The sequence below is a fragment of the Carcharodon carcharias genome, chromosome 15 (genome assembly GCF_017639515.1).
Source record: "Carcharodon carcharias isolate sCarCar2 chromosome 15, sCarCar2.pri, whole genome shotgun sequence".
NCBI classification, from domain to species: Eukaryota; Metazoa; Chordata; class Chondrichthyes; order Lamniformes; family Lamnidae; genus Carcharodon; species Carcharodon carcharias.
This window is the reverse complement of record NC_054481.1, coordinates 110,425,678-110,447,475: the sequence shown is the minus strand read 5'-3', so window position 1 is coordinate 110,447,475 and position 21,798 is coordinate 110,425,678. Positions and strand designations below refer to the sequence as shown.

The 21,798-nt window shown below is 41.3% G+C and overlaps 1 protein-coding gene across 1 annotated transcript; it reads right to left on the bottom strand.

Moving 5' to 3' along the window:
- Positions 1 to 421: 421 nt before the first annotated feature.
- On the bottom strand, positions 422 to 17,855 carry LOC121288452 (taste receptor type 1 member 1-like). The gene is made up of 6 exons (XM_041206985.1): positions 17,686 to 17,855; positions 13,220 to 13,523; positions 9,215 to 9,982; positions 5,798 to 6,010; positions 3,705 to 3,825; positions 422 to 2,058 (listed from the first exon to the last, which is right to left on the bottom strand). The coding sequence occupies exons 1-6, from the start codon at positions 17,853 to 17,855 to the stop codon at positions 1,127 to 1,129; spliced, it is 2,508 nt and encodes an 835-aa protein (XP_041062919.1). The 3' UTR covers positions 422 to 1,126.
- Positions 17,856 to 21,798: the final 3,943 nt, after the last annotated feature.

Sequence of the window (21,798 nt, the reverse complement as noted above, 5' to 3'; positions counted from 1 at the left end):
GATTTAAATAGATGTCATCAGAGTATGTTCCCTGGATAGCACAATGCAGATTGTGGGTTGAGGTTTGATATCAGACTACTGGTGCTAACTGGGACTCATTTCCTGAACAATGAATATATCTGTGAATTTTGGCATCAGTAACAGGTGGGGTGGGGGAGTGGCGGGTAGGGGGTGGCCAACATTAGCTGTGGCCAATGCAGCACTAATCATTAAGGAGAACCTGTGTCAGCATCAGCCGCAATCCCCCTAGCTCCGCTGATTAAAGTTCTTCCAATATATTCAGTTTAGGAAGAGACTTCCTACCTGCATCAGCCATCCTGTGAAATGTCACATCTATTGTCAAACTTAGTTTTGTTTGTGCTGTGGGCCTTTGTCCATGGGAGCTGGATTCCCACTATCCAAACTCATTTTCTCTAGAACCCCCAAAGCTAGCAAAGTTTGAAGACTCTCATCCCATCAGCCTTGCCTGGAAATGCAATCCCAGAGACCAAGTCCAACCCACTGAATTTCCAGGCGTCCTGCTTTCTCTTTCTGTAAGTAAATATTTCTGAACCCAGGAAATGAGGAGAGGTTTAATTTAGATTTCCACATTATGAAGAATTATTTCCCCGCTTATTACAAAAATAGTGCTGTAACAACTTTGAAATAGTAAAACATCCCAAAGCATTTCACAGCAGTATTGTAAGATAGAAATTGACACTGGGCCAAAGATGGAGATATTAAGTCAGATAACCAAAAGCTTAGTTAAAGAGGTAGGTTTTAAGGAGCATCTTAAAGGAAGAGGTGGTGCAGAGGCAGAGAGGTTTAGGAAAAAGCTTCAGAGTTTGGGGCCTAGACAGTTGAAAACATGGCCACCAATGGTAAGGAGCATTTAGTGGGTAGTGCACAAGAAGCACTGGAGGAACGCAGAGATCTCAAAGGGTTGTAGGAGTGGAGGTTAGAGAGATAGGAAGAGGTGAGGCTTTTGAGCTGTTTGTTACCATTTATTATGCCCTATGTTACTCCATTTGCTCATGAAATAGCCAAATAAAGGAAGCAAGCTCCTAATATTCACAAATGAAGGAAAATAATCTCCTTTAATAATGCTAAAACACAACATGGTAAGCGATCTGGTGGCTTATGAAACCTAATTTGCCCTATTCTGTCTCTTTGTGTAATCCTGAATGCAGGATTGGAAATAAGCCACGGTGTTATTCTGTGGCAAAAACAAAATGATGTAACATTTCGGAAGAAAGTAGCCCATGGCAATACTGAAGGCACTGGTGACTGTCAGGAAGGTTTGTATGGATGAGGTGTATCTCTCCTGATTAGGGGTGACCATTGATGTCATGTACAGAATGTAATAAATGAAGCAGATCATCATACTGAAGGCAATGAACTTGGCCTCGTTATAATTCTTTGGAAGATCCCTTCCCATATAAGCAAATAAGAAACATGCCACTGTCAGCAAAACAGTATAAAGGAAACCAAGACAAAAGGCAATCATGTTACCAGTATTACAGTCCAGGACGATTGCCTTCTCGATTATGTGACCTATGGGGCTAGGTGGATCTGAAATCAACCACGCAGCACAAATGACAAATTGGACACAGGTGCTCAGAAAGATGAACAGATATTGCCCATTGTATTTAACCCAATAATCATGTGCTGTAGGCAGTTTGGTGGCCATTTTGAATATGCAGATGATTTGAAAAGACCTCACCAGGATACAGGACAGATAGATCGTGAAGGTCACCATGAAGAATGGCTGTCTTATTTGGCAGAACAATTTGCTTGGTTTACCAATATAGAAATACACACAAGAAAAGCCACAGAACATCGACACAAGCATGAGAAAACACATCGTGCCACCAGCGGACTTGACAACCGGAGTATTGTAATTGAGTATGAAGATCATTGCTATCGTGATGGTCAGCACAAGTCCACCATTCGCCAAGATCAACAGAAAGATAGAGAAAGCACTGTTCCATTCCAAATAATAAAGCTTCCGTTCCAGGCAGCGGTGGCTTTTAGGAGGTGACCACTGTTGCCATAGGCAATCCATGCAATGGTAGGGATCTGCAAAAATCTCAATGTTATTAACCTGCAAAAAGAACAAGACTGGCAGCAAGACAGAAACTGAATGATGCACACTGAACACTGCAATGTCAGGAGATCTGTTTTTTTTTAGAGTCTTGTGCTACTTCAGATAAGGGTGGAAAATGAAGCACTTTCCCTTTCAGGCCTTTATTGTCAACATCAAACGCTTCTAGTGCAGGTATAGCACAATTTAGATACAGAGTAAAACTCTTTCCATACTGTCCTATCAAATATGCCAGGCAAGTACAACATAGATTACATAAAGAGTAAAGCTCCTTCTACATTAATATAAAAGCAAAAAACTGCAGATGCTGGAAATCCAAAACAAAAACAAAAATACAAAATACTTGGAAAAACTCAGCAGGTCTGACAGCATCTGTGGAGAGGAACACAGTTAACATTTTGAGTCCGTATGACTCTTCAACAGAACTAAGTAAAAATAGAAGAGAGGTGAACTATAAACTGGTTTAAAGGGGGTGGGACAAGTAGAGCAGGATATAGGCCCAGTGATAGGTGGAGATAGCCAAAAGATGTCATAGACAAAAGGACAAAGAGGTGTTGAAGGTGGTGATATTATCTAAGGAATGTGCTAATTAAGGGTTGAAAGCAGGACAAGCAAGGTACAGATACAGAAATACCTGGAAAAACTCAGTAGGTCTGGTACAGATAGCCCTAGTGGCAGCCGGGTGAAGGAATCGAAATAGGCTAAAAGGTAGAGATAAAACAATGGACGGAAATACATTTAAAAATAATGGAAATAGGTGGGAAAAGAAAAATCTATATAAATTATTGTTCCATATCAAACACTCCCAGGGTGTTGTTGTGGGCGGGCGGGGCAGAGGTTAAGGAATGGGTCCCCTTGGGGCTTTGGGAGAAAATCGAAGAAGACGGGGGGTGGGGATTGAGGTTGGAGCAATGCTGATCGGGAGGAAATTAAATGTTGAACCAGAATGGGTCCACATTCATGCAGTTGCAGGCTCATTTCCCTACATGCAACCTGCGATGGCACTCATCAAACCAGTCGCGTGACAGGGACTTCAATTTGTCCTTGATTGTCCAGAACCATTAATTTGCACATGCAAAGAAACTAATACCTGCTCCAGGTGTTGGTAAAGGATGCTTCTTGCTTATCCTTACTGAATATGTCAGGCTCCCCACTTCCGGCGAAAAATTTGCGTATGTTTACTGCCTGCCACTTTTGAGATTAGATAAACTGCTCAGCATCTGAAAAACGAGCCCAACACAACCCAATTTGTGGACCTCTGAATAAAACAAGCTAGTTTTTAACTCACTGTCCCACCCAAAGTGTGAAAGGACCCACAGTCCACCCAGTTCTAGAGTCTCGGTCTTTCCAGTTTTGGTAACACGTTTTAGATCAGCAGCTGTATAGACCAACAATAATTATCCCAACTTTTTAATAACAAACATCGCCCCAGTGGAGCTAGCCAGGGCTGACATTTTGGGGAAAGAGATGATCCCAAACCTCTCTAGTTGAATGTGTTCAGCAGGACAAGGGAGGAAAGAGAGAATAACTGAAAGTATTTCATTATACATCACGATCCGCAGAGAGTAAGAAAAAATAAACCAAGAACGAGATAAGAAAGAGCAGGAACACTGCTACTGACCACTTTGATTCTGGAATGTTCCAGAGGGGCAGTCTTCACAGTCGAAGCAGCAAGGATGGATCCCTCTTTGGATTTTCTTCTGTCCTGGATTACACGTCGCTGAACAATTAGATGTCGGGATCTGGCAGAAAAACACGAGACGTCAATCTCTGGTTCTCGGAGGGACCCAGCTGAATTTCTGCAGGCTGCAAGTCTGGAGTGGGGGGTGGAAATCTCCCGTTTGAACATCGTAATACAGCAGAAAGACTGCTGAGATTCCAGGGGAAAAATGTGTATATTTTTAGACTGTTTTCCTGGAATTTCCGAGCACTTCCTCCAAGGTTTTGTCAGACAAACGGGAGAACCCTCAGAAATCCACCTCTATTTAGACTCTCCTTATAGTAATCTCCCCTCAACTCATGTCTCTGACAAGGACATTGCCCGATAACAGCTGTGGAGCCACAAAGAATCCACTCACATGGACATTCTTTATTCCCGAGGCTAGGTGTCAGCTGCTGTCCGTCTCTGATGTACTGCCCCACTCAGTCTGAAAGTGGGAAAGGACAATGTCTGACGGGCCATACTGCACAGCCTCAAAGTGTGAAAGGACAGTGTTTGACCGACCCATGCAGTTCCAGAGCAAGAAAGGACAGCGCCTGATCCGCAGACCCACCCAACCACAAAGTAGAAGAGACAGTGTCTGCCCCACCCAGTCCAAGAGTGTGAAAGGTCACTGCAATCGTAATTCCCGGTGTATTTTAGGTCAGCCACAATGACCCTGAAGCCCCTTGGGCCGAATCCTGACAATTGCTGCCAGGAACCTCAAATCGTTTCTGCCAGTGACCTCTGCTGATGACCTCTCTACAGGACGCATGGTAAATGGGAATACTATAGTCAAAAGCGCCATCCTTCAGTTAGATATGAAATCAAGATCATGTCTACCTGATAAACCTTAACCAAAAGTTCTGTTTTGAAGTTTCTGTCCTGATCAATATTCCATATTTCGACTCAAAAATAAGTTAATTGTTTTTTCATTTTGTTGGTGTTGGCTGGATCTGGCTATTTATATATGCCTAAATAACACCTGGAACTAATCGCATATCAAACATTTCGAAATGTTTCCTAATGATAATAAAAAATAACTTGCATTTTTGAAGTGTCTTTCACAACTTCAGGATGTCCCAAAATACTTTACAGCCAATGAAATAATCACTTGTAATGTAGGAAATGTAGTGGCCAATTTATGCACAGAAAGCTCATTGAATGAAGGACCCAGCAACTACAGCACTACTTCTAATAGTAAAATGGAATTCACCTGAGAGGACAGGCAGAGACTCACTTCAAGATCTCATTCAGAAGATGGCATCTCCAGCTATGTAGCACTCCCTCAGCATTGTAATACAGTATCAGCCTCATTTTTAAAATGGGATTTGAACCCAAAACCTTCTGGCTTATGGTCAGAGGCAAGAGTACTAAGCAACTCTGTCAAGGTGCCTTTTTAATACATAAATGCAAGCCTTTACGCTGAGACAAAAATCAACTGCAGCTGGAGGATCATCAACTCGGCGAGCTCTTTGGTCTGCCCGAAACTTGTTGGTCTTCCCATGCAAAGAGTTGTCCCCGACCGAGTGTTGCAGACTAGCACATTCCAAGGTCCAGGACTACGTGCTGAGGGACGCATTAAAGCTTGGGGCAGCCGCCTCAAAGGCCCAACGGGGAAAGGTCGCTATTTAAGACCTTTCTGCCATAGTGCACCGATGGGGTGGGAAAGGTATAGACCCCTCGGGCTGTACGGCTCACAATAAATGTATGCATTGAATACTAATTGTATTGTAATTGTATTGAAGCACCTCAGAGTGCAACATGATGTATGTTGATAACTCCAATACCATTACACTGTCTGACTGTAATGACCATATTGAAATGATCGTAATATTCATTGATTGTAGTGAAGCGCCTCATGTTCCATGTGTAAAAGTTGAATCTGATTGCACTTTTTTTGATGGTATTTTAGAAATGTTTTGTAATGTTCTTTCAGATATCTTATGAATAAAGTACATTTAAAAAAAATGTGAGCCTTTCAGACCAGAAAGAAGCTTTGGTTGAATTCTCACCAAGTTATCTCCCCAATTCCAGCGGATCAAGGATGAATCAATGTTCATTTGTCTGGCAGTTGGCAAGTAAGAACCAATAGTCTTAAAATGGACTTGAGTCCTCGTCCAATCCCATAAAACAATGTCATAACCAGTGGGTGGGTCTCCGTGCTCATCGAAGTAGAGAGTGTGATCATGAAGATTAAATTTCACCATCTTCAAGCTGCTGAGTAACTGAGACACAGGTTTAACATGATTGACAGCAATAGTTCAGGTTAAAGTTCAGGCTGGTTTAATACAGTTGGATTTGGATTGTGTTAGGTTGGGAATTTGAGCAGAAGGGCTGTTGTCCCTTTGTGTGTTTATGCTCGCAACCATTGTTGGAGTCTCTATTTAGCTCACTTGTTTAATCCTTCTTGCCTAGTTTTTCTTGCTAATGTCTTTTTTAAAATCCCGGTTGGCATCACGGCTGTGATTCATCTTGGTTCTCATAGGGTTACTGCTCCCTCTGGTAGGATTATTTATTGAAAGGCTGGGGGCTTGGGAATGAAGTTAAACCCTTTTGGGGTGAGGTTTTTGCATTAAGAGTTGGAGTTAGGGGCATGTTCTGGGTTCATGGTTTGGATTAGGAGTCAGTTCTTAGGGATCAGACCTTGGGTCTTAAAGTCAGCTACTGTGTTAGGGCTCAGGTTAAATCTTAAGAATTGGGTTTAGGAGTGGGATGTTGGGATTCAAGTTTAAGGTTTCACCTTTGGGGTTTGGGTTAGCCCCGGAGGGGTTGATTTAGTTGGGATCAGGTATGGGTAAGGATCAGGTTCACTCATTACACTTGTGGATTATGACTAGGATTTAAGATTTTATATTAATGGTATAGGGTTTATGATTGGAACTTTGCAGTTTACTTGACTGTTAGGGCCGATTTTAGTATTATTTGTCCAAATAGTCATTTGGTAGTACAGAACTTGAGTATTGCTGAAAAAGAGAGTCATGCTGTCAAAGCTTTTTGTTCTGCACTCATCAGGACAGATATACAAGAATACCAATTTAAAGGGAACAACAATTTATACTGCATGAGAGAGAGTACTGATTGGTTGGCAAGTGGACTCTGATTGGTAAAGGTCTTGCCATGGAGAATGCGCCAGTTAACAGCTAACTGCCAAGCTTTTGTTTAAATTCAAACCAGGTAGGTCGACTGATTGCCCAAGGCATTGCCAAGGGAATGAACCAGGGAATGGCTGTCCCACAAGCTTTTGTTTAGTTGAAGAAGGCGCAATGCATGGATATGCTCTTTCTGTCTGCAAAGGACAGGGCCCTATATGAACATATGTAGCTTCAAGCACACGTAAGTGAGCCACTTGGAGCCTGACTGATAATCTTAAATTGGCTGTCAGTGTAATTCTTAGAACAGTCAGGATTATTTAGCAAGTGTTGTCCAATCCTGGAACCACATCTAATGTTGGACACTATGTTTTGAGTTTTGCAAGCATGAGCTGGTTAGGTATTCTCCACTAACAAAATGCTGCTGTCAAGTCAAAAAGATATTCTGCATATCACACAAATGAGTAATGTAGTATATGAATTTCAGTGCTGGTGTGATGCCAGGTATATAGGCTGGATGTCCCAATGACTGGCAGATCGTGCTGATAACAAGCTGCTTTGGTACAATCAGTACTTTGCCCTTTGTGCACAGCTGAATAGCATGCTGTTTGAAATGATCTACCAGTAGTTGGGACATACGACCTATGACTGATTCATTCCCAATGGCAATGCCTTGGCCAATCAGAGTCGACCTACCTGGTTTGAATTTAAACAAAAGCTTGGCAGTTAGCTGTTCACTGGTGCATTCTCCATGGCAAGACCTCTACCAATCAGAATCCACTTGCTAACCAAACTGCACTCTCTTCTCATGCAGTATAAATTGTTGTTCCCTTTACAATTTATACTCTTGCCTATCTGTCAAGACGAGTACAAGATGAAAAGCTTCAATAGCATGTTTCTTTTTTCAGCAATATTATTAAGTACTAAGAATTACACTGGCAGCCAATTTAAGATTATCAGTCAGGCTCCAAGTGGCTCACTTAGGTGTGCTCGAAGCTACATATGTTCATATAGGGCCCTGTCCTTTGCAGACAGAAGGAGCATATCCATGCATTGCACCTTCTTCAACTAAACAAAAGCTTGCGGGACAGCCATTCCCTGGATAGGTCAGGGTTAGGGACAGGATAGGGTTGAAATGAGAGTTGGGTGAAGCTTCGGGTTATGCGTGGGTTAGGATTGGAGTCAGGTGATGGTTAGTGATGGGAATTAGAGTTAGTTTTTGGATCAGGGTATTAGGATTAGAATTTGGGCTTGTGTTGAAATCCTGGGGTTTTGTCCTGCGTTTTCTGGTTAGTGGCCCAATTTTTCCTTTTTACTAATTCTGATTCAAGACATTTGGTGACAGAAATTGTAATATAAAACTGAAAATTCTTTCTTTCCGTTGAGGGTTAGGAGTAGTAGCGTTAGAGTTGCAGCTTGGGTGGCATTTCTAATTTGAGCCAGGAATAAGATAAAGGCTTGGGTTAGGTTGGGTTAGAGATGGGTCAGGGTTAGGGACAGGATAGGGTTGAAATGAGTGTTGGGTGAAGCTTCAAGTTATGGGTGGGTTAGGATTGGGGATTAGAGTTAGTTTTTGGATCAGGGTTTGGGTTTAGATCAATGTTAGAGTTAATTTAAGGGTTATGGTTATTACAAAATCCCACAACATTGTATGAAATCAACATGTAAAATAAATAATTGATATAGAAATGCATATTAGCATCACATGACATTCAGTACTGCACCTTCTGGTATAGAACTGAAGTATTGCATCCCTGCTCCGTGCTGAGTTAACATGGAAACAGAAGAAGATAAAAATTGCTTTGGCTCTCCTGGATAGAATGTAGAATAAACAAAGTCTGATTCCCTTATCCTGATTATTGCCTGATGAACTTCCTGGAGATACATATGTGGCATCAGGGAAGATTGGGTATAGTGCATTCTTCCCACAGCTCAGATCCTGCCAACAATCACAGTGTAGATTCATGTGTTTAAGTAAGATAGCTCCACTGGTCTGTGGAACTCAGAAGAGGGGGGAACAGTTAAACTACTCTGGAGTTGGATGAGGACACAGTAAAAGCTAGTTTTGAGAAGTTACCTGAAGATGGATATTGAAACCGCCAGTACAAATAGGTTCAAGTGACAGATGTGTAGCTAGAGAGAGAAGCAATTGAGATATGTTAAGATAGGGTTAAGGGTAATGGCGAAGTTGGCAGGTGGAGTTGAGGGATATAGTGAGAAGGTGGGTTTGATGTGTTAAAAAAGGAACAGTTTTTTTTAGCCTAATGAGATTTCCTGCTCCTCTGTTTTTATGTGCTTTTTTACTGTTGTGTAAAGGATATACTGAAGACACATACCTACCTGCCAGGGGAGGATTTTGTGTGTTTTGTCACACTGTGCTGCATTGCACTGGAGTAGACTGTGTAATGAATAGGCGACAGCATACACAGCCGAGTACACGTTGTATGAAACCCGCTTTTCCAGCCTGTAAAACATAGAATTCAAATGCTTGGCGTTCAGCCAATCAAATTGGTTACATGCTTGGTCACAGCTGCCTCTGCTGTTGGTATTCTCTCCCAACCCTGATTCTGGCATGATTCTTGGATTAGTGGGGCTCAAGGGTTTGTCTAGGAATTCCTTAAAGTGTGCCATCTGCCCTTCCTTGATTGCTATGCCTATAACTGTTCCAATGCTCTCAATATTTGATATATTTGTTATATCCTGTGATACGGAAATAGCTTCACTTACGATCCATACTTTGGAGGTGAGATTTTGTGCCACGACAAGACTGAAAAATACATGTGCCACTAATTCATTGGAAAAGAGGACAGTGACATTGACAGTACTGCTGATATTATTGATCATCTGGATAACAACCTCAGGGGAGGTGGAGATGATACCCTGATATGCAATGCAGATTCCTGCTGCCGAGGCTAGTTCCATCACTCTGTTGACCCCTTTGCGCCCATATTCATTGTCACTCCCAATAACGGCAATCCAGTTCCAATGGAATTCCTGTATCAGTAGTGCCATCGCATTTGCTTGGTTCTTGTCACTTGGAATGGTCCGTAAAAATGATGGGAAACGCATTTTATCACTCAGGATCTCACCAGATGCCAGGTAACTGATCTGCAGAAGCAGAAAGAAAGAAACTTGCATTTATATAGCACCTTTCACAACCTCAGGCATCCCAAAGTGCCTTACAACTAGTGAAGTAATTTTGAAATATCATTACTGTTGTAATGTAGGAATTTGAGCAACGCAAGTTCCCACAAGCAGCAACAATATAAATGATCAGATTATCTATTTTAATGATTTTGGTTGGGGGATAACAACTTGAAAGGATACCAGGGAGACCTCCTCTTCAAATATTGCTTTTATGCCCATCTGAGAGGGCATAAGGGGCCTCAGTTTAATGTGTCATCTAAAAGATGCCACCTAGTTCTGGCAGTGCAAAAATCCCTCAGTACGGCCCTGAAGTGCCAGCCTGGACTTTTGTGCTCAAGTCAAGTGGGGCATGAAGTCCACAACCTACCGACTCAGACATGAGTATTACCACTGAGCAATTGGCTCAACCTCAGTTTGTTCTATCTTCCCTTGTGTTGGTCTTGCCCAAGTATAGTTTGGTGCTTTCTGACTCAAAACAAATGTGGTGAGATTTCTAGCTCCCTGTGACCTCAATTGTCAAATGCATTGATTGCCTCATGGAGAAAATAAACTATAAAAATATATAGTGCTTTTAACATAGAAAAACATTGTAAAATCTGTACAGTAGATGCCCAGCCAAAGAAGGAGATATTAGAAGGGGTGGCCAAAAGCTTTAGTTTTCAGGAAGCTCTGAGGAAGAGAGATAGATAGAGATTTAGGGAGGGAATTCCAGAGCATGGCAGCTAGCAAAAGGCACAACCAAAAATGGTGTGGTGAAGGGACTGGGTTAATCTAGAGGTCAGAGTTGGAGCAACAGAAGATAAATTACACAAACTAGGGTTGTATTCCTTGAAATTAGAAGGTTAAGGAGTGAATTGATTGAATTTTAAAGACATTAAGTAGAACAGATAAGATAGATAGAGAGAAACTATTACCACTGGTTAAGAAGTCAACAATTAGGGGCATAGTCTAAAAATTAGAGCCCCCTCACCTCCACCCCCACCCCCAGCTTTCAGAAGTGAAATTAGAAAGCACTTCTATACACTAAGGGTGGTAAAAGTTTCTAACTCTCTACTGCAAATGGTAATTGCTACTAGATCAAATTAATTTTAAATTGGAGATTAATAGATTTTTGTTAACCGAAAGTAATAAGGGATATGGGGCAAAGGCAAGTATATGGAGTTAGGTCACAGATCACTGAATGGCAAAGGGTTCAGGGGAAGCATTGTGGGACTGAAGGAAATTACAGAGATAAGGAGGAGCAAAGCTTTAAGGTATTTAAACACAAGGTTGAAAATTTTAAATTGGAGGTGTTGAGGGACCATGAGCAAATGTAGGTCATTCATAAACAGGGATGATAAATAAGTGGGACTTGATGCAAGTTTTGGACAAGTGACAAGAATTTTGAATGAGCTGAAGATTATGGAAGGTAGAGGATAAGAAGCCAGCAAAGAGTGCATTGTGTAAGGAACATTTATTTTTATTTCTGTTGGATTGTTGTAAAGAACATGTCTTTTTGTTTTCTTTTGGACTGTGTATTGGAATTATAGTGGTTGCAGTTTGAAGGACATGTCCACTGGGGCAGGATGAGAGGTATATACAATGTTGCAGACCTGGAACAGAGTGTGCCATGAGAGGCAGGATGGTGCCAGAAAGGAGTCTTGGACCAAAGGAGCTGCCTGGCAACAGCATTTTAATTGGCTCCTGACCAGGTTTTGTATGAGGACAGTGCAGAAGAATAGCTCTTAGCCTGAAAGGAACAAGACCTAAAACCTTTTTCTCCTGTGTGTGGAAGATTCCAGTAATTCCACAATAACAGCTAGCTGGTTTTTCTCCTTGTATCTCTATAACCTGCTCTCTCTCTGAAAACCCATGTCAAGAGGCAAAAGAGAAAATCACTATTAGAGACATTGAAAGGCAAGTGCTCAACCAGTGAACTAAATACTGAAAGTGCTGGAAGACACCTCATGTCATCAACAAGAACTGAAAGGAATTTGGAAGACATCAATCAAAATCACCCCATTGAATCCTGTACTCTGGAATTGGTGCTATTGAACTCTTTTACCCCACCCATAAAATCCATGTTTTTGTGTATTTTGTGTGTCTTATATGTGTGTGTATAGGGACTTAATAAAGGGGTAGAGTTTAAGTTATAGTGTTAGAAGTTAGCAGTTTATATTTCTTTCTTTTGCCAAGTTCAATAAATGAATCTGGAGTATAGACAAGGGCGGTAAGTAAGATAAAAACAGAGATGAAATTAGGTAGTCTTTGTGAAGGACAGGATATGGAATGGGAAACTCAACCTGGCACCAAATAGAATGCTGAGGTTGTCAACAATGGTTCGGCATAAGACAATAACCATGGAAAAAGACACTGTCAGTGGCAAAAGTTTGTAGTTTGTGGCCAAAGACTTTAGTTTCAGTCTTCCCAATGTTTAGTTAGAAAAAATTGCAGCTCATCTAAGATTGGAGATAGTGGGGAGGGGTTGAAATAGATGGCAGAGAAGAGGAATTGGATGCCAGTATCGGACATGTACAAGCTGACCTGTGTCTGCAGATGCTGCCACCAAGGGATAGCGCATTCCATTCCTGGTCTGTGTTAAGTTTGCTGATCTTTTCCGTGTTAATGAGCAGGGCTACAAACGTCAAGAACAAGAGGAAAGTTAACCAGGGTTGCTGGCCCTGATCACTCTCCAGTTACTCATGATGATCATGGACATCAGGTGAGGACAGTATTGACTCAGCTAACCCAGAATATTCTGCCAACACCCACTGGCTAACTACTCACACAAAATTAATGGTCATTTTTCTGAGATTTTGGAAGGCTTGGGCATTTTCAGGAGAGGAGAGAAGAGGACCTGAACCATGGTGACAGTCACCAACTCCAGAGGAGGACCTGAACCTCAGTGCGAGTCAGCACCAATGTTCTCGCTAAGCTGCATGGTTGCGTGACCATGCAGCAAACCGAAAGGGATCATGCACTGACAAAAATGGGCCACCCACAATAACTAAATTTTAAAGGGAACATTTGTCAGCACCTGCAGAAGAGGGAGGGGGGAAGGTGGGGGCGGGGGTGGGGAAATTGAATGACATTTTTAAATAGAATGGACAACAAAGCACAAATGGACAACATAGCAATCAGGATGATGGAGCAAATCTGTACAATCTGTTGCCTCTGCTGCAATTCATAAACATAAGCAAGGGACACAAATAAACTCACCTGAGGGACAAGAAAAAAGCCTAACACTCTAGCAATGGTAATTGCTACATCTGTTGAAGGTGGTCCAATGACAGCGATTACCCTGGGCTGGTAAGCTGTGTAATTGTTTAATATCTCCACCTCTGCTCCTTGCTTGCCTGACAGGAACCTGAACATAGTTTGGATGTCCACAACTTCAAAGCAACTGTCAGCAATGTCATAGCCCAGAGTGATACCCGGCAACAGTTCAGTTGAGTTGTTAATTTCATCAACAGCAAATCTCATTGCTTGGAATGCAGTCAACATACCTGTTCTGAATTCTGACCTGCAAAAGAAAGTGATTTATTTCAATTTAAGTGCTATTGGCAAGAACATCACAATAATACTCATGAATCATGCGGGGATCAGATCCACAGTTGCCAGCCATTCGCTCCAACATTTGGACATAAAAATTTCTAGAAAAAAAAGACCAATGTCTATCTAGTTCACTTTCTATCAGTCACTTCATATAACAATAATGGAGCTGTTGATTAGTCATAGAAATCAATTTCTATCAATTACACTACAACTTTTTTTCACTTTGTACAAGCAATGCTATTTGTAACTTTAGCTAGGGATTTGAGCAGGATGGAAATCTGACTGAAAACATTAGGTCAAGAAGCTTTGGGAGAGAGGGCTGGGAGATGCCAACACATTCAAGGAAGATTGAGGTTAGGGATGAGGTGGTAGTTGAAAAGATTTATGAGACAAGGGTGAGATTTCTTAAGAGAGAGGCTGTGATAAATCTATTGAAACCAGAATTGAACAATGTCAGTTACTTTATATAAAGCACTATGGGATGTTTCTAAAGGACATGATATATGTCTACATAAAGGCTAGTTAGTTCTTTATTTTCAAACTGTTGGCCTCTATAAGGATGGGTTCACCAGTAATACAGCCTGAAAGAGATGACTAATTTAAATTCAATCGTCTAGAAATTCGGCCATGAAGGACCTATACTTCAGATGCTAAACATCTTCTAAATATTCAATATGATGGGCTGGAAGCGCTCATGACAAACAAGCAGTGCATATCAATCATATTGGTTGTCGTGCCCACACTTGAAACAGAAATTAAGTCTGTGCTTTCCAAGCTATTTTCCAGTGTGACCCCATTTTAACACTTGAAAATTAATGTGAGTCCCAATGCCAACAAAAACAATACAGCAATAAAGCAGTGTAATAACATTCAGTATATGAATATTAATGTTCATGTATTATAGATCAACATAAAATACATCACATAAGTATGAAAATCTGAGTTTATAAAGTACTTTATAAAAGTGTTATTATTTTATATACTCACCAGTCCATTACTTCATCTGAGCCGCTCCAGGTCATGGACCTTGGCTAGGAAGCAGCGGATACTATTGATGTTCGCCTTGGCAATCAACATTACTGATCTATAGCAACATTAAACAGGGTTCCCTAAAGGCCATCTTGACATCATTGATTTTAACGTGAGATGAGTCAAATAAACTTTTAATTTTCTATTGAGGATTTCATTAACCCCATCCACACACCCAAACGTGCACACACACTGCAATCAGCTCTTCTCTCCATCCCCCCATACACATTGTAATCAGCCCCTCACCCTCCCAGACACATGCACTGTAATCAGCCCCTCTACACCCCACACACACAAACACACTGTAATTGTCCCCTTTCCCCCACCCCAGCCCACACACACAAACACACTTTAATCAGGTCCTCTCTCCCACACACACACACACACACACACACACACATCGTAATCAGCCCCTCTACCCCCAGACACACACATTGTAAAGAGCCCCCTTCCTGCCTCCCTCCACACACATTGTAATCAGTCCCTCTCCCCCTCCCACACACACTGTAAGTAGCCACTTTCCACCACAAACACCATGCACAACCAGCGGGGAGGCGCGGCAGATCTGAGAGCCTGAGCTCAAGCCAGTGTGCAGCGGTGACTCTGCAGGTGATATTTTTAAGTGGTCTTGAGAAGGATGCCACCAGTGAAAAGATTGGATACAGTAGAAAAATTCAATAGTACCGCAATAAAGTGCAAATCACAATGTTATGACTCAGAGAATGAGAACAAGAGACAAGCTGGGCAAGGGCAGGGCTGGGTGCCTCCTGGGCCTTGGTGCGCCAGTGTGGGGTGCAGTCATGGAGGATGAGGAGCTCACAACCCCATTCGCTGTTTCTGCAACCCCAACTGGGGTCACAACCCACAGTTTGAGGACCACTGCATTAGACCTTTGTACATGCAAATAAGGGGCCTAACACAAATCTTTGAAGGTAGCAGGGCATGTTAACAAAGGAGCTAATAAAGTATATGACAGCCTGAGCTTCGTGAATAGAGTACAAAAGCCAGGAATTTATGCCAAGCCTATTTAAAGCACTAGTTCAGCCTCAGCAGGAGCACTGTTTCCATATATTGTGTGCCACACTTTAAAAAGGACATGAAGGATTTGCAGAGAGTACAAAAAATATATACTAGGATGATTCTGTGGATCAGGGATTACAGTTATGTGACTAGACTAGAGAAGGTGGAATTGTTCTTACAGAGATGTTTAAAATCGTGAAGGGTTTAGACAGAGAAAATAAAAGAGAAGCTGTTTCCAGTGGTTGAAGAGTTGATAACAAGAGGGCAGAGATCTAAGGTGATTGGCAAAAGAACTAGAAGTGACATGAAGAAAACCATGTATTATGATTATGATTTTAAATGCACTGCCTGATACAGTGGTGGATACATATTCAATAGTAGCCTCCCAAAGTGAATTGCATAAATGTTTGAGGAAAAACTGCATGGATAAGGGAAAGCAACTAGGAAATGGGACTCAGCAGGTCTGGCAGCATCGGCGGAGAAGAACAAAGTTGACGTTTCGAATCCTCATGACTGTTGAAGGGTCATGAGGACTCGAAACGTCAACTTTGTTCTTCTCCGTCAATGCTGCTGAGTTTTTACAGGTATTTCTGTTTATGTTTTGGATTTCCAGCATCCGCGGTTTTTTTTTATCTTTTTATTACTATTATTATTATTATTAGGGAATGGGACTAACTGGATTGCTCTTCAAAAGAGCAGGCACAAACTTTATGGGCTGAATGTCGTCCTTATGTGTTGTACTGTTTTATAATTCTATAACAGACCCAGACATGAGGTGAGGAAAACCCACAGTTGTGGAGAGCTTTGGATTTCCAGCATCTGCAGTATTTTGCCTTAGTATTCCATCACACTCCTGACTTGCACTTTGTATTTGGTGGGAAGGCTTTGAAAAGTAAGGAAGTAAGTCAGTTGCCACATAGTACTCTATCTCTGACCTGCTCTGACAGTATTTATGTGGCTGGTCCAGTTAAGTTTATGGTTAATGGTAACCACCACAGTGTTGATGGTAGGGTATTTGACAATAGAATGTCAAGAATAGAGTGTCATGGAATGTCAAGGGGAGATGGTTAAATTCTCCCTACAATTAAAACAAAATACTGTGTTTGCTGGAAATCTGAAATAAAAACAGAAAATGTTGGAAATATTCTGTAGGTCTGACAGAATCTGTGGACAGATAAACAGAGTTATCGTTTCAGGCCTGTGATCTTTCATCAGAACTGAATAAAGTTAGAAATATAATAGGTTTTGAGCAAGTGAAAGGAAGGAGGTGGGAAGAAGAACAAAAGGAAAGAACAATAGGGTTTGGATGCAGGAGAGATTGAGAAAACAAAAGGTTTCCTGGGGCTTTCTCTTATTGGAGATGGACTTTGCCTGGCACTTTCGTGGCACTAATGCCAATTACGATCCCAAGCCTGGCTGTTATCCAGATCTTGCTACATGCAGACACAGATTGCTTCATTACGTGAGGAATTGCAAATAGAACTGAGCACTGTGCAATCTTCAGCAAATATCCCTGCTTCCCACATTATGATAGAGGAAGGGTCATTGATGAAGCAGCTGAAGATGGTTAGGCCATGGACACTGACCCAAGGAACTCCTGCAGCAATACATAAACCACCTGGACCCTTTGATTATATTCCAGCCTGTAAATCACTCCTGGATATATTATTTTATAAATACCATCAGAAGTCCTTGATTAGATTCTAGCCTGTAACTTGCTCATTTTATATAATGACTGTCCAAACACCCTGATGAGAATCAGCACCTTTAGGGGAGGAATGGACCTGAACTCCAGTGAGAATCAGCATTTTAGTAAAGGAAAAGATTTGAACCCTGCGGTCACTGATGTACACAGTGCCTGTACACTCACTGTGTCTGTACCTCTAGATTGCTATACACAACACCTGGAGCTGTATTCGCACTGTGAGTGATATACATGGAGCCTGACACTGTTACTGATATACACAGAGCCTGAACCTGCCCTCATGCTTTGTCTGCACCTGTACTCATGCTGTGACTGGTATAATATCCCTCCAGGGATTAATGCAAGTACGAAATAAATCTATTCAGCTGTTACTTACTTCTCACAGTCTGGGACAACAGGCTTCAATCGATTAACATCTTCCAATGGGGTATGGTGAATGGGAAATAAGCCCCCGATCACATACTCTCCTGATGAGGTAAATGGCTCTGACAAACTCTTGGGGATACTACAGATAGCATATGCAAAAAGCAACAGAAGGAACCACATTTCGTTGTGGGGAACAAGAGGGAGCTCTCCACTCTCCATGTATGAAGGAAGCTGGTGTTTGGTATTTCCCCTCTTTATAAACTGTGCAGTGTGTGGGACAGCTGGGCAGCTGGAAGGTCATTTGCATGGATTTGTATAATAATCACTGCTTATTTAAGTTATCATGTGGTGATACAGGTATGTCCCCTGGCCCTATGGTTCAGTGCTGCTGCTATTGGACTGACGTTCAGTGTCATGCAGTGTGTCAGATTCAGACCCTCAACCAGCCTAGCTCCCAGCACAACAGAAGGGAAATCAGGCATGTAGACTACCTGTGATAATGACTCGCGCCTCCTAATGGTTAGTCAAAGAGGTCATTGCTGGTCAGGGAGCAGGCCCCAAGTGCTTCCTTGCCCTTGTTCAGAGAGTCTAAATCCTGGCAGACTGAAGAATGAGGAAAAATGGTTTTGGGGACAAATATTTTATTAAAAAAGACAAAATTATATCTAAGAAGAAATACATGTCAATATTGTGATAATATTGCAGTAATTTTGGGAGCATTTTCACATGGGACTGCTGCAGCATTTCAAAGAGAAGTCCTGACAAAACTATTCCAGGACAAGGGATAGGCAATAAATGCCGACCTTGGTAGTGACCATACCTAGGAATGAGTTTTTAAAAAGTTTAGCTGATAGCTGATAGCAATAATTACAGATTTGTAATTACTACTCTATGAAGTATCCAAGGTCATTTTAGCTGTCAATATAGAAGTGAACTGAACTCAGGCTGGGTTTAAGGCTAACAAGAAGACTTTGAATCCACAGCCAGACCTTAAAGAACAAACAGGAACAACAACTTGTATTTTTATATAACCTTTAATATAGTAAAACATCCCATGGTGCTTCACATGAGCATTATCAAATAAAATTTAACACAAACCACATAAGGGGATAGTAGAACTGGTGACGGGTGGTCAAAGAGGAAGCAGTCAATGGATATCACAAGCTCCACTTCTTGTAATCAGGTTATTAGGATTGAGATATTAAAAACTATTTCCTATTTGGTGTTGCCAATGGGAAGCCTTACTCTTTGTTTCAATGACCAGGCTATCACAGAAGAGCTGCCCTCAATATTGCAGCTATTATTAATTAACCAAAATTCACAGGTATACTGATGTTAACAATTAATCTGTGTAGCAAGCGGACAAAGCTTAGAAAATAAGCCAGAACACTTCTCAGAAATTCTTCTCAATGATCCAACCATCAAAGAAAATGAACCCTTCGATTTCCCTGGCCAGCAGATTAACATATTATTAACATTTCAAGGACAGGTTTGTGCCTGACACTCCAGACCAAACTGACTGTCTTTCTTGTGCACCATCCTCAATCCCTCAGTGTTTCTTTCCAATTCTAACCCCTCACTGTCTGTTTCCCAGTTCCAATCTTTCAAATTCCCCATCCCAATGCAATCTCTATGTGTCTATCCCTCCAACTCCAATCACTCAATGTGTCTCTCCCTCCATTCCAAATCCATCAGTGTGAATCTTCCATTTCCTTTCCCTCAGCCTCCATATCCCTTCACTTCTAGTCCTGTGTCTATCCCTCCATTTCCAATACATCACCATATCTCTCCACCAGTAATCCCTCAATATGTCTCTACCTTCATCTCCAGTTCCTGTGTGCTTATTCTTCCTTCTCCGATACAGCAGTGTGTCTCGCCCTCTAACTCCAATCCCTCCATTTCACTTTCTCTTCATCCCCAGCACCACAATGCACCTATCCCCCCAAATTCTAGTCCTTCAGTGTTTCTCTCCTTCATTTGAAGCCTATGGGATTAAAGGGATAGTATCAGCATGGATACAAAATTGGCTAAGAGACAGAAAGCAGAGAGCAATAATGTACATTTGCCTATCAGATTGGAAGGAAATGTATAGTGGTGTCCCCCATGGTGAGTAGGCCTATTGCTATTTGTGATATATATCAATGACCTGGACTTGTGTATCGAAGGTAAAATTTCAAAGTTTGGAGATGATACACAACTTGCAAATGTGGTAAACAGCAAGAAGGATAGTAATAGAGCAAAAAAGAGACTTGCATTTATATAGTGCCTTTCATGATCTCAGGGCATCTCAAAGTGCTTTACAGCTAATGAAGTACTTTGAATTAGAGCCACAGATTTCTTGAGAACATAGCCAGATTAGTGAAATGGCAGACGAAATTTAATTCAGAGAAGTGTGAAGTGACGCATTTTTAGACAAAGAATAAGGAGAGGCAATATAAACTAAAAGATGCAATTTTAAACAGGGTACAGGCATAGAGGCCTATGTATACAAGTCTTTGAGAGTGGCAGGACAAGTTGACACAGTTGTTAACAAAGCATTATGGATTCTGAATGAGATAAACAGAGGCTTAAAGTACAAAGCAAGGAGGTTATGCTAAACCTTTATAATCAATAGTTAGGCCTCAAATGCAGTATTGTGTAAAATATGGGCACCATGCTTTAAGAAGGATGTCAAGATCTTGAAGAGGATGTGGAAAAGATTCACTTGAATGGTTCTGGGGATGAAATATTTCAATAATGTGGAGAGTCTAGAGATGCTGGGCTTTATTATTCTTAGAGTAAAGAAAGGCAAGGGAAGATTTAGTAGAGCTGTTCAAAATTATAAAAGGGTTTGCTGGTGTGGATGAGGAGAAACTGTTTCCACTGCTGGAAGGGTTGATATTCAGAGGGCAATGATTTAGCATAACTGACAAAAGAGCCAAGGAGAGATAAGGAGAAAAAAATAACACACAGAACCATGGAATTTTACAGCACAGAAGGAGGTTATTTGGCCCATCATGTCTGCACCGACTTTCCAAATCAGCAATTCACTTAGTGCCATTTTCCTGCCTTCTCCCCATAGCCCTGCACATTCTTCCTTTTCAGATAATAGTCTAATTCCCTTATGAATGCTTCAATTGAACCTGCCTCCACCACACTCTCAGGCAGTGCATTCCTAACCTTAACCACTTGCTGTGTAAAAAAATTTTTCTACATGTAATTTTTGCTTCTTTTACTTTAAATCCATGCCCTCTTGTTCTTGATCCTTTCATGAGTGGGAACAATTTCTCCCTATCTACTCTGTCCAAACATCTCATGATTTTGAATACCTCTATCAAATTTCCTCTCAGCCTTCTTTTCCCCAAGACAGAATCACAGAATTGTTCCAGCACAGACTGAGAAGTTGTTATACTGTTAGATTGGGAATACATGACCCAAAATGGTGGTGGAAGCAGATTCAATAATAACATTCAAGAGAAAATTGGGTACATACTTGAAAAGGGGAAATTTGCAGAGCTTTGGGGAAAGAAATTGGTGAACTCTTTGATGACCTGAATGGCCTCCTAGAACGTAAGATTCTATGATCTCCATTTCTTGGCTTTGTCTAAGCCTCTATCTGTAATCCCTCAATGTTTATTCCTCCATCTCTTGTGCTTCAATGTCTGCATCACTTTACCTATGATTTATCATTGAGAAACTGGGCCCATCTGGCTTTTATTCTTTTTATTGTGTCATTCTCTGCTTTGCTCTTAGATCTGACACATTAAATCACTGACCCAATGCTCAGAGGTTATTTTGTTCAATTTAGAATTAATTATTATCAGATAAAGTTAGAGTAACAATTTAACAGCAAGTGACAAGTAAACCAGTGATTATAAATCAAGGCCATAGTTGCCATGGGCAAGAGATGAACATTTAAAACATTTCTCCAACACAGAGCCTCTCTGACTAAAGAGAGAATTAAATCCAACAGGGAGCCACAGGAGGGGGCTGCATAGCCATTGAATCTCAAAGGCTTTCAGAGTAAATCAAGGGCATTGACAAAGAGGATTTATAAGAGCTGTTACTATGGAAACATGCATAAGCCTATTTTATATGTCAGAAAAAGCATTTTATATCATGAGTGTTTTCTTAACCTAATGGG